We start from the raw sequence: 17,747 nt of genomic DNA on the forward strand, positions 1-17,747 counted from the left end.
GCCTGCACTGCGAAGATAGTGGCAAAAGCAGATAAGAAAAATGTTGTGCAGAAATTTAAAAAAAAAAAAAAAAAAAACAACTACAAGCATAACAACAACAATAAAAAATACTAAAATTACAAAAAACACAACCACAACCACAACAATAACAAAAAAACCAAAAACAACAAAGTCCAACAACTACAACAAAAAATAAAAAATACCACAAAACAGAAAAAAATGACAAAAACAACAAAATTTTCTGAAAAAAAAAGAATCAAAAACACAGCTTAAGCGGCATGGAAGCTATAGTATGCATACATATGTACGTATGTACGTACGTTGCCAAGAAATTTCGAAGGCAGCTCAATATGAAGCAGAATATCGAAATGATATGCCATAAAGCAATGGTAAAAAAGCAGCAAACTCGATTGCAAGCGAAGAAGACTTGTTTTTTAGGCCGGTCTGCTGGTGGCATAGCACCATGCCCATATCAAGCCAAACAGGCAGATATATCGAGCCATCCTCCACACAAACATATTTATACATATGTATTATGTACATACACTCCACAACAGTTCGCTTGTTTTGTGAGCACATTGTAGCGTACTTGTTTCTGGAGTCTTGAGCGTCCGTTTGGTGTTGTAAAACCGGTTCGGCTAATCAATGGAGCTCTAATGATCGCTGCAATTGTCTGTGAAGCGATGAAGAATGAAGAAGAAAAATAGTTAATATGCGTTCTGTAGTTTTGGCGTTAAGTTAACAATAACAACAAACATATTTAAACATATATACATACATACATACTCCAAAAATGTACTCACATTAAAGAATACCTTAAGGTTAGGTAGTAAATGTGGCCAAATAAGAATGTCAGGCATATAGAAAGAATTCATGAGCTATAACTTAAGCATTTGTAGGCCCATATGTAGATACGTGTATGTATTACCTTATGAATATAAAAATTAATTTTTGGCACGTTTTCAAGCATTAGTTGAAAGCTTCCAGTAATTTTCATAACACTTCTTTGACTTTAGCCATTTGTGGAGCCCTAATATTGGTTAGTTGCTATTAATACAGCCAAAGAAGTGTTATTGTTTAAGTCATAACACATTGAGTTTTTACAACAATATTTTATTAGGCATAAATAATGTTTTGATTTATTTGAAAAATGTCATAACGGTATTTTGTATACTTTCTAATAAAAAATATGACATGCCATAAGCAGTATATGATTATTGATTGAAAGTTTGGTGCAGTTATTTTAGAGAACATATTATTTATGGGCTTTGGAGAATTGGACTCATGTCTAATACTACTTAAAATGACGTATGTATACAGATATGTAAATATTTTATACAGCAAAAGAAAATTTGGCGAGCTGGTTTTAGGAAATAAAACTAACAAATTGTCAAACAATTATGAATTTATGAAAAAAATCATAAATTTTGAATGTTGTAAATAAAATTTTACCTGAAAGTCTTTTATAGGCTTGATTCCTTAATTGAGTCAATTAGCATTACGAATTTTCAAACAATAATCATTCAAAATTGTGTATCCTTGCCGATAACGAGAAGGTTTTCTAAAGCACGTATATATCCTTAATTGAGTCAATTAGCAATATCAAATTTCAATTAAAAATTTAATTAGCATTTCAGTGAGCTAAATTTAATTATCACCTCTCTACCTATGAACTCCTAATTAAGGCAATTAGAAATTTCAACTAATAAACTTTTGAGATGCTAAGTGGCTAAATCAAAGATCTCCAAAGCTTTTATAAATCCCTAACTCAGTCAATTAGCATTTTATGGAAGTAAATTTTCTCAGTGTTAGTTAAGCGAATTAAGGTGTTTTCCAAATCAAGTCTTTAATTGAGTCAATTAGTAATTTAAAATTTCAATAAACAAGTTTTCTAAATGCTAGTTCACTAAGAGAATTTTTTTAATCATTTACAAATCTTTAATTGAGTTAATTATTTTCGAAATCCTGGAATAAATAAAAAGGCTTTTAAATCACATTTAAGTTCATAATGGAGTCAATAAGAATTTTCATATTTCAATTACCGAATGTCCACCATGCAAATTTTCTTTAGTAAAGGCTTGTTTGAGGCACACATAAGTCTTTAATTGAGTCAATTAGTAATTTCAAATTTAATTAAGCAAATTTTTCAATACTCTTATAGACTTTTTTAAAGAAGTTTTCAAAGCATTTATGAACTGAGTCAGTATGCAGTTTTAAATTTTGAGAAGCAAAGCTTTGAAAAGCTCATTGGCCAAATGAAAGAGTTTTTAAAGCACAAACTTTGTTTAAGACATCAATAGAATTGTTGTTTTTTCATAGTACTTTCCACTTTTCAAAATTGTCTAATTCACTCAATTAAGAGAATTGTCTGAAGCCTCTATAAATTTTTTCACAACTTGAGACAGAAAATAATAATACTGGCTTAGACTCTTTTCAGGCTAAACAACGTTCTGGTCAGCAAAAGCAATATGTTATTTGAGGTTAACGAATTTTATAAAATATAAATTTAAATTTTTGGTCTCCAGCCTCGAACATTTCTAGATTTTAAGATATTTCTTGCTGCTCTGTTAAGGTTTACTAAACTATTGCTGACAAATCGTTTGCTTAATAGTTTTCAAAGACGATTCGCGTCCGATCTCAAGCTCACGTCTTATGCATGAGACCCAATATCTCTCAATTTTTATGCTATATTAACATCAAAGGACTATGATTAAGAATCTAGAGCTCATAATCTTAATTTTGACTACAAGAAAGTCAAATGAGCTTCAGTTTCTAATTGGAATGCAAAGGAATGGTTCTTTCATTATTCAGTTATTGGTTTAAATAATCGTTTATTTTCAGGGAAACCTTCAATGCACTAATACTTCATATTCATAATTCACATCGCAAAACATTTTTCAGAAACCGGTCTTTGTAAAGTGAAACTTGCACTGAAACCGGTGCTCTAATGTTCCCTGTAAGGAGGTCTTTCCCGTCATAATTAAGAGCTTATACTGGGAAACACTTTCGCAGCCGTGTCTAAGAACCTATTTTATATAGTTGCAAGCGGAAAAAAATAGTTGTTGACCTAGAATGGAGAACTCCAATTATAAAGAATTTCGAGTATGAGTTGAAGATTTTCGTAAATTTATTTAAAAAGAAGTTACTAAAAATATAAATATGTATATTTTGAGATACTTTTTTATTTATTGTTTGTATAAAAATAATTAATAAATAAATTTTCTCTATTTTTTCTTTATTTGCAGGAAAACAGTGAAAGTGATTTCAATGGAATCGAAATTGTTTTTCATCTTAAATAAATAAGAAATAATGAATTAAATATTAGAAAAAAGTGAGAAGTGAGACAACGTATTGATATTAAAAAGTATTATAAGTATTAATAAAACAAATAAATTAATTTAATTAACGAAAAAAATTCAATTAGAAAATATAATTCAAACCCAAATTTAAGTACATAACTGAAATTGAAAATAATTTAGAGAATCAACGAAAAATCAATTAGCAAAAACCTTTAAAATAAATAGTATTCAAATAAAAATAAAATATATAAATTAATAAATAAAAAATATTTGTAGACCCAGAAATTTTAAAAAAATTATCAAAACAAACTGCAGTGAAAGCAAATACCGAGTAATCCCACAAAATTACCATAATTACGCGTTTAAAACCGAAATACACTTGATTACGCTTTGAGAGATTCTAGTGAAAATTCTCAACCAAAAATGCTCGTCAGCTCCAACAATAACACTGCGAACAGCAACAGCTACAATCAGCATAGCAACAGCAGTCACAGCATGACCACAACCAATTCGACGTCCACATCCACACCCACACCGGGCTGCTCCTCGACATCGTCCAATCATACATTATTGGAACCAACAGCCGCTTGGGCACAACTGTCCAATGCAGGCAACTCAGCGTCTTCTTTAGCTGTGACTGCCGTTGGCGGCGTGCCGGGCGGCTCGAGGCCACCATCACGTGCGCCCTCGATTTTGGATAGCCCCACCTTGGCGCGCGTGGAACGTGCACGCTTACGCCTTGAAGCGACGACATTGCAACAGCAGCAACAACAACATCAGCAAATGTACTCAAACGGCTCAAGTAGCGGCAGCAATGCAACTACGCTGAACAGGGAGGGCAGCTTGGAGCGCAGCATACTGGATCCGAAGGTAAGCGAGGAGAAGACTTTGCAATGTTACAATTATATAGATTTTAGATACTAAAAAAATGCTTTATTTTTATATATGTATGCTATATATATGTTTTTTTTTTAAACAATTCAATGTTATTGTAATGAGCACGTTTCTTTTCTTTGATATTTTTTTCCGAAAAATATGTGCGGAAACTATTTTAAAATTTGTTTAAAATACTTGAAGAGTGCAGATTACATATAATTGAAAGATATTTAATTGAAAATATTTCGAAAATTATTTTGTAATATATTTTTTTCAGAAGCTATATTCGAAAACTAGTTCGAAGGTGTTGTTGTGCTGTACGTAACAATACTTGAAGCAAAAATCATTATATTTATTTATATATATTGTTATTTTAAGATAAATTAGAACTTTTTTTTAAATTTATTTCATCAAGTTTTGTTTCGAAATTCTGATGTGTACAAGAAAAATATTTTATATAACAAAATTTAAATTATATTTATTATTATTAAAAAATGTTTTAATTTCTTTTAAAATTCAGAAATAATAAAAAATTATTTTTTTTTTATAAATTTTCTTATTAAATTATTTTTAACCGATATTATTCCTAAAACACATTTACTTAAAAATAGATTGTTGTCTGTGTTTTGGATCAAAACGAATCCTTTTAAGAGAGTTAGTATTCAAAATCGAAATATTTATTTTCGTTTTCGAAAATTCGAAAATAGTAACATTAGTTTTAGTTGTATTATGAACCCTATTAATACGTAAAAATTTTTCGAAGATGTATACATTATTTTTAGTTATACTATGGAATCTACTAATAGAGTAAAAATATTTTCGAAGTTCGACATCAAATTTGTGTACCATTTTATGAAAGATATTAGAGGGCCCAAAATTTTCGAAAAAAAAACAAAAAATTCTCATTGATTGTTTTTTTTTCAAATCCTTTTTTTTCAACCATTTCAAAACCAATAAAGCGAATAAAAATTTCAAAATATTTGCCACAACAAAATGTTTGAAAACGAAATTGCTTGAAAGAATTATAATGCATTTATGCATGACATTAGTCATAACAGGGCTTGGCTTTCTACAGATTTTTTTTCTACCATTTTAATTGCAATGATTCACGTGCATACATACAAATCTACAAGCAGTATATAGTAAGTATGTATTTTGATAAAATATGGAGAGTCTTAAGTTCTGGAGTTCTTCCTTCTTTATTTTGGCAATATTTATGCAGACTTATAGGACTTGAGTGACAAAGACATCACGTAGAGACTCGGCGAATAATAATAAAAATATTAATGCATCATATAGACACAWACATCGCAAAAAAAAAAAAAAAAAATAAAAATAAAAAAATAAAAAAAAACTTGCAAAAAATGTCTGGAAATACTCTTCTTATAAATAAAATCATACTTTGTCTTAGGGTTTAGTAAAGCTCAAAAACTGAACTTGGAGAATATAAAATGGATTTTCAAAGAAAATTGCTTTTCATCATGTGAATATTAGGTTAAATAAAAAAAATGTTTTTCTTGTGTTTATTAAATGAGAAACTCAATTAAAAATAGCGATACCTTCAACCTCATGTTTGGTGTGGACTTTCATCACAACAAATAGAAAATTTAGAGAGATTAAAATAAAAATAAATTAAAAAGTTGTTTGAAGCAGCATAGAGTGCATAAAAGAAAAATGTTTGAATGCAAATCAGAAGTTTTTGATTTTAAATTTAAGAGCTTAAAACTATTAAAGTTTTGTAAATCTGCTCTAATATACCTAAAAAAATATTTCAATGGAAATCAGACAATTTTAAAACAAATGGATGTATTTGTTAGAGTAAGAGGAGAAAAAATATTATTTTTAAACCCCTCTAATGTATCTAAAAAAAATTCAATTACAATCAGAAGATTTGGATACTAAATATCAAATGTATATATGTGAGTACATGCATACATATGTACATATTTGTGAGAGAAGGAGTTGCAAAAATAATTAAGTTGTTTTGAAGCACCCTAAAGTAATAATATTAAGAAGTTTTGGATATCCGTAAAATATATCTTAAACTAAATAAGATAAGCAAAATAAATAGTATCTCTATTTTTAATAAATTTTTTTTATAAATGTTTATGACAAAATTTTTTATTCAAAAATTTTTATAACAAAATTTCGTATTTTTTATAAAAAAAATTTTAATTTATTATTCTTATTTGCAAATAAACATTTTTTATTAGAAATTTTATAAAATACAAAAAATTGTATGGAAAAACTATATATTAACTTAAGTTTATTTTTCAAAGAGTGTATTAAAAAGTTTTATTTCCGACTTCTATTTCAGTAAACATCAAAATATTTTGTTCTCTTTCATTTGTGGAACTATATTTTTTAACAAAAAGAGTTAAAATTGAATTTCAAAGCGACCACATATTTTAAATAATATGATTTAAGCTGTATGTTACGGAGCATAAAATGATATATGGCTATTAAAATGTGACACCTACATATGCTTGACATTTCTGTTAAGTTAAACAACGTTTCAAATCAACGAATTTTTTTTCGAAGAATCAATTTCTGTGATTTGAATTTTGAGACTGCTACTAAAGGATATAACTGTTATATAAACTGAACGATCAAACTCTAGGTCTTTTAAGGAAACTTATTTAAATGGGCGATGTGTCTTTATGAAATTTAGTATAAATTATTATCCTAGGCATCGCTTCAATCTCCGAGTAAATTGTTCAGATCAGACTACCTCTGAATATAGCTTTCATACAAACCCAACGAACAGAAGCCAGGCATTGTATGGAAAACTTCTTTATTGGAGAAGATACTTATCTTCCCGAAATTCGACATGAATTACTATCTCAAAATACGGTACAATATACGTATAAAATATTCCCATCGGACCACTATAGCATACATCTGCCTTACAAACTGACCGATCAAAATCAAGATAAAGATCATTTTACTCTCATTAATGCCATAAGAATTGCACTTTTAGAGGGTATTAAAGCTTAAATAAAACAAGAGTTAATTTTTTTGTTGTTGTGTTGTTGTTTGCATTTCCTTTGTGCTTAACCTTCTCCCCGTATTTAAATTTCGTCATTCTGTGCCCACGCGCTCGTAATAAAAATAAGACCCAAATATTATATTTATAATCCCATTATTTATGACAATCAGATTTGTGGGGATATATGTAAGACTTTAGAAGAAACTACATATTTAATTGAAAAATTCGAAAATTATGTCAAAGTAAAATCATAAAAACTCGTTTAAATTCCAATTATTAGGCAAGCTTAATTTTTATTCATAAATTACTAATACAATTTTATACAAAATTACATTGTACGAAATTAAGTCAAAATTTATGATTTTTATTGATATTCCGCGCAACAAAAATTTAATTCAAATTAGTAAACTATTAAAACTACTAACAAAAACCGGCAGAAATGCTAATTCAGAAAACAAATTCGAACGGAAGCAAATTTTTCATTGTCAAATTTATTTACAACAACTTCTGCATTGTAAATATACATACATATGTATGATTACCCTATGCTTATGTAAATACATAATATATAGTAAATGAAGACACACATACAAATTGGCTTAGTTCCGCTAGAAATAGCACGAAAAACTTACAGAAACAAAGCAATCACGAAGAGCGAAGAAAAAGAGGGGAAATATATAAAAATTGAAAAAAAAAAAAAAAAAAAAAAAAAAAAAAAAAAAAAAGGAAAAAAAAAAAAAAAAAAAAAAAAAAAAAAAAAAACAGCTGTTCGACCGTTTGGCACTAAACAAATGTTTAACACAGAAAACAAAATCACGGCGAAGCAAAGAAAAATCTAAGCATTAAAATCTAAATAAATATTTAATGTGAATATTTTTGTGCATTGCTGTGTTTGTATATTTGTGTGTTGGTAGGTGTTTTTATGCGCACATTTCTATTTGGCCACGATTTATTTGTAACATACATACATATGTATGTATATACATACATTTGTACATATGAAAGCAAACTAGTCTAATGCGTTGTTTTTGCTGCGCTGGTAAACAATAAAGTGAAGAATAACAAACTGAAATTCTCGCAACCCGTCTTTACATTTGGCCAGCAATGTGAGTCAGTATGCCAAATGGTCACGCTCTGAACGCAGCATAAAATGTAAACATAAACATGTGTATATGTAGATACATATGCACTTCTGATAGGGCATATACTATATAATACGTATTTATAATACTCTACGTAATTAAATAAAAAATTAAAGAATTTTATATTTCTATAACTTCTGGTATACTAAAAGTATAATTTTTTTCGATAGATACCCTGAAACTATCGTAAGAAATTACGAAAAAATATCTGGCAAAGATTTGAGCTCTTAATAATAATATGAACAGGTGTAATAAGAAAAAACAAGAATACATGTTTTCATATTTTTCAACGATCTATAAAAAAGGTGTAGTATGATTATGTGCTAGTTCAACTCGTCCAAACATTTTTCGGCCACAACTCGAATTTTTTCGGCTCGCTGACCGCCGAAGTGCTTAGCTCTTCTGCTTCTGCCCGGATATCTCGGATAATATCAGCTAACAACTGATTTTTTTATAAAAGTTTTCTACGACTTACTATGTCACCCTGAATAAGATCCAGGCCATATTGGTCGACCATGAACTTCATCTTGGGATGAACTGCGGAGATTTTCTCCATGCGACTGATATACGCTTGTAATTTTATATATCTATGTAGTTTCTAATTATATGTATGTATTTTGACCAGTAGATATAAATGTACCGTTTGAAGTACCTCCTAAGGTCAGAATGCCAAAATATTTTCCAATTCTATTTCATCAATTTGTTTATATTTCGCTCCAAATTTTCGCGGACTCGTTGTTTGTGAACTATATTTTTTAATTTGCGATATAAAGCATAGATCAAAGATTCTTTTATATTTGATATTCTGTGAACTGTACTCTGGGGCATCGAATTATATTTTCTGTTCTGGCTCTATTGCTAATGGTTGCAGTGGGTTGTGTTAAACACTCAATGCCCTTGTCCTTTGAAAAGTATACTGGAATGTTACTTACATCTGCTTCAGCAATACTTCATCATCATCACTAGTAATGTACTATTCAGAAGATTCGCCCTATGGCAATGTTCTCATCGTCCGTCCATCGTAAACATCGCTATAAAAATCAATGTCCACGTCTTCCTGTATTTGGTTTCCTGTCAAACGACAAGTCTGCTCTAGCAGATAATATTCCATTGAAATCAAATAGAAATACTTATATACAACAACATAATCAAAATACCCACTGATGCTCGGTTTTGTTGCATTTTGGAAAATATCTACGATATTTGTGTTTTAACACAAAAATTAATTGATGAAAGTGGCACGAAACTTTCATTTGACGCTTTAGAAAGCTGATAATGACCTTATGTTGCCCACACGTTAGCTTTAATTGTACGAAATTTTTTGAACCTTTTCGAAGCAGTTTCTCTCAATGCAGGAATTCGTAAAAGGAAATACCAAAATATAAGAAAAAATAACACAAACAAGTCACGAGATGACTTTAATCTGTGGAAAGGTTAAGCAATTAGAGACCTCGCCAATAGTGTCATTCTGGAGAATATTTACATATATTAAGGTCTCAAACTTATCTGTTAGTTCTCCATATAGCTTTCTATTAAAAGGTCTACCAGTTTTCTGATCTGATCAGATAGACCAAAAGCGCCCATGGTTTTCGACAAAATTCAATTCTTTTTAAATTAATATTTTATTGAATTCTACGTTTTAAAATACAATAAGAAACTTTTCTTTAATTTTTTGCTAGAAACATGTCCTTTGAGATATTGAAGAAAGCGGTTTTTGTGAAGAATCTACAAACTCTTGAATTCCTAATAAGAGAACAGCGTGTTATAATACCAGTTGATTCAAGGTTTGCTGAATCGATAACTTTCTTTGCAGGAAAATTAGTTTACAACAATTCCACAAAGTATTTAAAATTAAATTAACTCCATTTGTCAACAGGGTTTTTCCACCAGTAATCAATCTCAACTATTCTGGTTGTTTTTTCTGCAGGCTTTATCAGCATATGCACTCATGTCTCACTATATTTCCATTTGTATTATTTATCGGTCGCAAGAATGTACATCTTGTTCGTTATAAATATGCCACATTTTGTATGTCTTCAATCATGCGCAAAAATTGTTTATGACTGCATTTATTTATTAAATACGTTTTTTTTTTTTTTTTTTTTTTTTTTTGTGGTCACTCACCCTCCGTACGAATGTTTATACGAATTTATTTACAAATGTATCAGCATATGTTTACATATTGCTCATGAAGCGATTAGATATTTTATCAAATATGTAGCAGATCTACTGACAGTTGCAGCAACAAAGAGCATGAAAATCAAATAAATGAATAACATTAATAGATTTGAATGTTTGAAAACCTGAATGGAGAAGATTTGAACAGATTAGAAAAAGAGCATTGGCGCAAAAATGCGAATCAGTGTATGTATAGATAAGTTCAAGGTTATGTTTTGCGAATATAAATATGAGACAGTGCACATAATAGAGTAGAAAATACTTTTATTTTCAACAGAAAATTTAACAAATTTTACACTATCTGGTACATATATTATAATAGCTGCCTGCTATCCGCCAAGCGTTACTCTCAAGCTAATCTAATGAGAAAGTTAAAATTATTTAGGGCTATCGACATGAATTTTTTCATAGCTTATATTCATTAAATTATATTAATAATCTTAAAATCTTAAAATCCTTTTGTGTACGCTCCTGAATAAAATTTTCGATCTACTAAGAGATTAAGGCATTCTTTCACTAAGCTTGATGAATCCTTAAGAGATTTTAAAACCGCTTGGTTATCTGTATAAATATTTATATTTCTTGAAGCGAGCACACATTTTGTCAGTACAGGAATATTTTCTTTAATTGATATGATTTCAGCTTGGATACTGCAGTAGTCTGGTAATTGGAAGACGATTCTGGTACTCAATTTAGGTTGGAACCATTCATATACCATAGCTACTTATCGGTGTGTCCCTATTCATCTGACTCCTTCAGGTTTTGTTTAAATTTGTTTTATATGATTTCGATGAAAGGAGAAAAGTCTCTGGCTTTGAAGAGCATAATAAAAAAAATTATCGAAAATCAAATGACCGTATTCATGCTATTTATTTCTCGACGAATGTCCAAACCAGAAGAGATGTTTTTCAAAATTCATAAATCCCTCTAGTTGATTGGACGCTTTAAGTACAAAAATATAATATATTTCTCGATAAATCTAAGCTAACCAAGTAAGCAATAATAATTGTAATGAGGTTCAAAATAAAAAAAATGTTTACTCGCCAGTAAAATAGAGTTTCAGAGAGGCAAATTGAATCGGGGATGTATCAGTGTGTTGTCAGTGTTGTTTTTTGTATTGTACTTCTCGACAAAAACTGGCTGTTCTACTGGCAAATCTTAGGATAATTTTTTATAGCTGATACTTGATAATTAACTAAATACCTTAGGGATTTAACTTAGAAAAAAAAAAAAAAAAACCTGAAAAAGAAAACCCTACCAAAAAACTCTTTTTCGATTGGCGACCTCTGAAACCGTTATCGCCTGGTAAAAATCATCAATTAACTGTATACTTTCAAATTTTGAAGCATTTTTAAATCATAAGTGGAAACCTGTTTACTATAGACCCAACTGGGAGGAATTTATACATTATTCATAATTTACAATTAAAATTACTCAGAAACCAGACCTGCCTATTCAAATTATGATGATTACATTAACTAATTGCTATTAACCAGATGGGCAGCTGTATTTAGTAACATAATGAGGTTATACGTATACCAAGTACTAATAGTTATAGCTGGAAGTCTCCGAGAAACTATTTTTATTCCAAATAGAAGTTTCTACTAGCATAAAAATTAAATTGTATTGAGTACTTTGGACTTTTGAAGACTATAGAATCGTATCTCAGTTATACAAATTTTGAATGGCTAGAAAGGAGCTGAGCTTTCTTAACGACGAACTAAAGAACTATAACCTTCCGTAGATTTTTGGACTATCTAAACTCATATTATCGAAATTAGGATAGTATAAAGGGTGATTAATTTCGAGATTTTACTTTTTTTTTTAATGAAAAAACACATAAACTACAAATTTAATGGGGAATATTTAATATCATTCGAATGAACATTATTTGTAATTTACATATTTTATGAAGATTATCTCTTTCTTGTTGGGTATGTATCATTGAACAAGATATGGGCTTCTTCGCTAAACAGAATTTGGCTCGAAAACGTCGGATCTTTTTGGAACTTTTTTGGAAGAGCGAATCGATTCACTTGGGAATGTCGAGCGGTTTCAGTTCTTGTAGAAGATTCATTTAGTACGCTCTCAACTTAAGATCTCGACGTGCCGAATTGACACACCACGATCTTCGTGCACGGTCTTCGTCTTCACGCTACTTGGATCACCCATTAATACCGATTTCCTCAAAATGAAGAAATACATATATAAGAATTATCCAAAGTGTGTAAATTTGAATGTCTGATATGCACGGATTAGGCAAAGATTACACTAAATATTATTAAATTTTGAGACTTTTGGCAGAGAGACATATTGAAAAGTTCTCACAAAATATTCAAGATGGTTATACATAAGTATTTACAAGTATCTACCCTTAAACAATAAGGATCTCATAAGAGAAAATACTAAAACTTTCCAAACAGACTGCATTCTCTCACAACTTCCATCGATTTTGGACTAAGAAAAATATCTTAGAAAAACAAGCGAATTAAACAACAACACTGCAGTCCGAATAACGGTCACATGGTGCAAAGTTGCTACACACACATACCCATGTAGTCACATGATTGCATTTAACAGCAGCAATAAAATGTAGCGAAAAAGCAAAAACAATGCGATAAGCAAACGTGCAACGGCAAAATCGAGGCCAAAAGGGCAGTCAACTGGCATAGCAAAGTAGCGCAATTTATCATCGGACATTTCCTCTTAATTTCTTAATATCCGCCACACAGCCGCGGTGGCATCACCAACCAACAACGAACGCGTGTAATTTGGTGGGCGGCGTGCGAAGGGCCGGGCAATGCCGCGCGGTTAAGCCATTAAACTGCTATGCTTGGAGAATGAAATCTGTGGCAAGTGGCATGTGAGTGCGGTGATCTGTGTGTGTGCAGAAGTGTAATTCTATGTGTGTATATATGCGTGTATGTGTGTGTATATGGGTCGATTTAGCGTAGCACATTGTTGCTGCTTCTGCTCTTTCCCTTTCTATATGCGCTTGAATTGAAATTAATTTTTTGCGTCACCTTCGACTGCTTGCCCCTGCTCTGGTTATACTATGTATGCGTGTGTGTATGTACGACAGGTGCTCTAATTTAGATTTTTACAAGTTTTAATACAAAAATTTCTCCCCAGTGAATTTAAACGCCTTTCCAATGTGATGATGGTGTGGCGCGCAGTTTGTTATACCCTAGACAGCATATATTAAGTTTGCCATGAAGTTTGTTAAAAACAGAAGAACCATAAGAAAAGGTCGGAAAGCCTATAATATATAGGTACTATATACATAAACGATCAGCATCGCTAGCTGAGTCGATTTAACCATGTCGGTCTGTCTGTATATATTATATATACGCGTGCTAATTCCTTAGATATTGAGATATGGATCTTGCAATTTTGCATACATAATTTGTTTGAGCAAGAAACGAGCCATTTGTCTGGAAGGACGATATCGGACCAGTATAGCTTCAGGCTGCTATACAAAAGTTCGGATTCTAGTCCTTATATGGAAAACTTTTTTATTTGCTGATATATTTGCACGAAATTCGACATGTATTATTTCTGAAGCCAACAGTAGCATATCCGAAGAAATTGCTCAGATACAATCACTATATCGCATAGCTGCCATACAAACTGACCGGTTCAACTTAACTTCTTGCATGGAAAATTTTTTTATTTGTCGAGATATTTTCACCAAGTTTTGCAAAAATTATTCCCCTAGGTAGCGCTACAATCTTCGAAGAATCGAAGAATTTGTGCAGATCGAGTCACTATAGCGTATAGCTGCCATACAAACTGTCTCATCAAAATCAAGTTCTTCTATGGAATCTTTTGTATTTGTGAAGGGTGTTATAGCTTCAGCGTTATCAGAAGTTAACGTTTTTTCTTGCTTCTTAAAACTTTTTTTCCGTCTTTTTTTGCCTTTACAAATTTTCTACATTTGGCTGAAACTTTCGCAGAAAATCTACTTTTAATATGCAACGCATTACAGCCGTTTGTACTTTTGGCCTACTTTGTCGAGTTTTTATTAAATTTTTGTAGACCTTTTTCATGTTTTTTTTAGTTTTTGCAGTTTTTTCCTACTTTTTTCAGTTCTTTTGCTTTTCTTTGTTTCCTTCTTTGTTTTTTGTTTTTTTTAGAAATTAGTTTTTTCCCAGTATGTAACAATTTTCTCACAAACGTTCCGCTCTGCTTCACAAAATTTGTAATTTTGTAATTTGTAACTTATTGGCTAAACCTTATCAAAACTTGCTAATTTTAAACTTTTTTTCTATCGAAACAGTGAGCAGAAAATCACATAGCAAACGGCAAAAGTTGCATGCCACACACAAAGAAATGTATTATCGATTTTCAACTTGGCTGAAAGCTAAATCTTTGTTAGCTATAAATTTTATGCAGCCGTGTCCTTGGTAGCATGGCATAAAGTAGAAAAGTTAAGTGCAGGCTTTTCATATGTATGTGTAAGTATATAAATGTATGTACAAATATATTTACATATACGTATACTATGTGGAGTTATGCATGCACTAGGCAGGTCCTAAAATTAATACCACATCACAATATCTGTATTGAACACTTCATTTACATATCGATTGGAGAAAGAACTTGCGCTTAAGCGCTCAATTTGTATGACAGCTACATGCTATGCTTTAGGTAATAATCTGTGTTTAAGCCTGTGAAGAAGTTTGGTCAAATAAAAGAGTTTTCCACACAAAAACTTGAGTTTGATGGGTTAGTTTGTATGGCAGCTATGCGATATAGTTATCAGATTTGAATTATTTGTTCGGTTATTCTACCCTTAGCATGAAAAATAATCCATGCCAAATTTCATGAAAATATCTCGTCAATTAAAAACGTTTTCGGTACAAGTCTTTTATTTTGGGCGTCCAGTTTGTATGGCTTTTTGGGAGCAAAAGGAGGTAGTCAGCATTTTAAATGGAAGTCTCAAAAATTGAGTAACTTTATACAGTAACACGAACGGTCAGATAGAGAGACATGGCTAAATCGAATCATCGTGTCATGCTGATTATTGTTAAGTATATATATTTTTATAGGGTCTCTATCATTTCCTTCTGCTTTTAAAAAACTTCATGACAAACTTTATTTAGCCTGTTCAGAGTATAAAGAGGGAAGTTAGAGCTATGCATAGATATATAAATTAAATTATATTAGGATATTCATAGAATTTTGTATTAAAAAAATCTTGTATTCTCTCTATTCTGCATTTTGACAGAAATTTGTCATTAGTGCCATTCACAGTAGTTCCATAAAAGGGCTCTAATTTGGCAGCATTCAGAAAGCGGTTATACCACTCCTCGTTACCTCATTTATAGATAAACTCATACTTCTTTTTATAGCACCAAACTGCCAAAACTGTTTGCTGCTTTCAGTATTGTTGCTCTGTTGTCAAAATTTTAAGCAGAGAAATGGCGACTCGGTGGCTTCTATTATATTAGCTGTTGAAAAGACAAGCTGTCAAAAGTCACAAATTCCTTGCCTAACGTTTCCTTAAAATTTTTTTTTTTTTAAATCGTGTCTTTGCATTTAGTAGTTGTATTTTCGCACCTTGGTTAAGGAAATGCAATGAAAAGAAGTATTTCTCCGTAGAAGAACTACCCTAATTAGCATTATCCTTCTAGATATGCACTCAATATATAAATGAGTACATGTATATAGTAATATTTACAACCGCATAATGTAACCTTAAACATATACATATACACACATATATTCACATAGGAAATTGAAAATTGTCCACATTCGTACACAAGTAAATGTATAGTATGTATGGATTGTTTGCACATACATATATACATATGTATAAGAGACATGTACAAACATTACTGAGCCTATAATGTTTAGCCTAGGATATTGCATTGAAAAGCTTCGCTTTGGCAACGAACTCAATTCACAAACTGAATTTATTAGTTGTATTTGGCTGGTAGCCTGTTTGCTCTTGATTATGTAATCATGCTGTCCTAGTTGCCTTGCACATTGAAATTGAGCTTTGAACTATAGCAAAGCTGGTAATTTTTATTTGTATATGTGTGCACAACGAATCCACAAATGGCTTTTATGCACGCATTAGCGTGAAGCCTTTGCTAAAAGTTCGAAGGAGGAAGAGTTGAAAGCAATATGGCGTGTCTTGAAAAAAAAAAAAGAAGAGGTTTAGCTAACATGGTTGAAGAAAGGGAGACGGGGGGAGCATGTACATACATATGTTTATACTTTTATATGGAAAGTTCTCTAAGAGCCATTCACCATGTATCCTCTGGGTAGCCAAAAACAATCCGTTTGAAAGCGATCTAAAGTGAGGGCGAAACATCACTGGAAGTTGTTGTGCGCTAGGTTAGGTCCCGCCAATGAAAGGAAGAAGATGTATAGAGGTTCAAATATGTATAAGAAACATAGTTATATATTGACAATATCATCTATTTGGTCGTAGATCAACTATAATAATGTGAAAATTGGAAAGAAAAAACTTTCTTATTACCACTTGATTCCTTAACAAGCGCTCACTGCAGTTGATTTTAGAAAAAATATCAGGTAGACTAACATATTATACAAGTACAGGGTGGCTGATGAATTTTGTTACATTAAGAAACTCAAATAATATTTTTTTTTCAGTGTACGGAATTCATTTTTCTTTTATTCATGTTAAAGCTCATTCAATTTTATTAAATATAGCTTAGTTAGTTTAAAAAATAATGGAATTTAAATGCCCCCCTGCTCGTTGATGCAAATGCGGCATCTTACCAAAAAGTTGTTCATTACTGCTTGGAGAGTTGAGACAGGAATAGCCGCAATTGTTTCTCGTATGGATAGACTTAGTTCATTTAAATTTGTTGGTTTTGCTTTGTAGACTTCCTGTTTGCAATAACCCCACAAGAAAAAGTCAGGTGTAGTAAGGTCAGGTGACCTGGGTGGCCAACGGAATGTGGAGTTTCTGGATATCAGCTTATTGGGAAATTTTCGTCGCAATTCTGTCATAACAGGTTGGGCTGTGTGAGGAGCTGCACCATCTTGCTGAAACCACACAGAGTTGAAAGAAATTCTCATTCGGCGTAAYTBTRRATAGAAAAACTCTCTCAACATGCTCAAGTAACGGTCTCCAGTAACCGTAACGGTGTGACCGTTTTCGAAGAAGTAGGGCCCGACAATGCAGCGTGATGAAACTGCACACCACGCTGTGATACGAAATGGATGCAATTCCGTCTCATGGAGTATCTGTGGGTTGGAAGCACTCCATATTCGACAATTTTGTTT

The 17,747-nt window shown here is 31.3% G+C and overlaps 1 protein-coding gene across 3 annotated transcripts in view; it reads left to right on the forward strand.

The window, feature by feature from the left end:
* Window positions 1-3,537: 3,537 nt before the first annotated feature.
* LOC108965439 overlaps window positions 3,538-17,747 on the forward strand; it is a 128,284-nt gene continuing 114,074 nt past the window's right edge. For all 3 annotated transcript variants that reach the window (XM_018927857.1, XM_018927858.1, XM_018927859.1), the window contains exon 1: window positions 3,538-4,169. In XM_018927857.1, the coding sequence (XP_018783402.1) occupies window positions 3,723-4,169 (447 nt within the window). In that variant the 5' untranslated portion in view covers window positions 3,538-3,722. The remainder of the gene's footprint in view (window positions 4,170-17,747) is intronic.

Source organism: Bactrocera latifrons, unplaced genomic scaffold (assembly GCF_001853355.1).
Source record: "Bactrocera latifrons isolate USDA-ARS-PBARC rearing strain unplaced genomic scaffold, ASM185335v1 scaffold_14, whole genome shotgun sequence".
Taxonomy (NCBI): Eukaryota; Metazoa; Arthropoda; class Insecta; order Diptera; family Tephritidae; genus Bactrocera; species Bactrocera latifrons.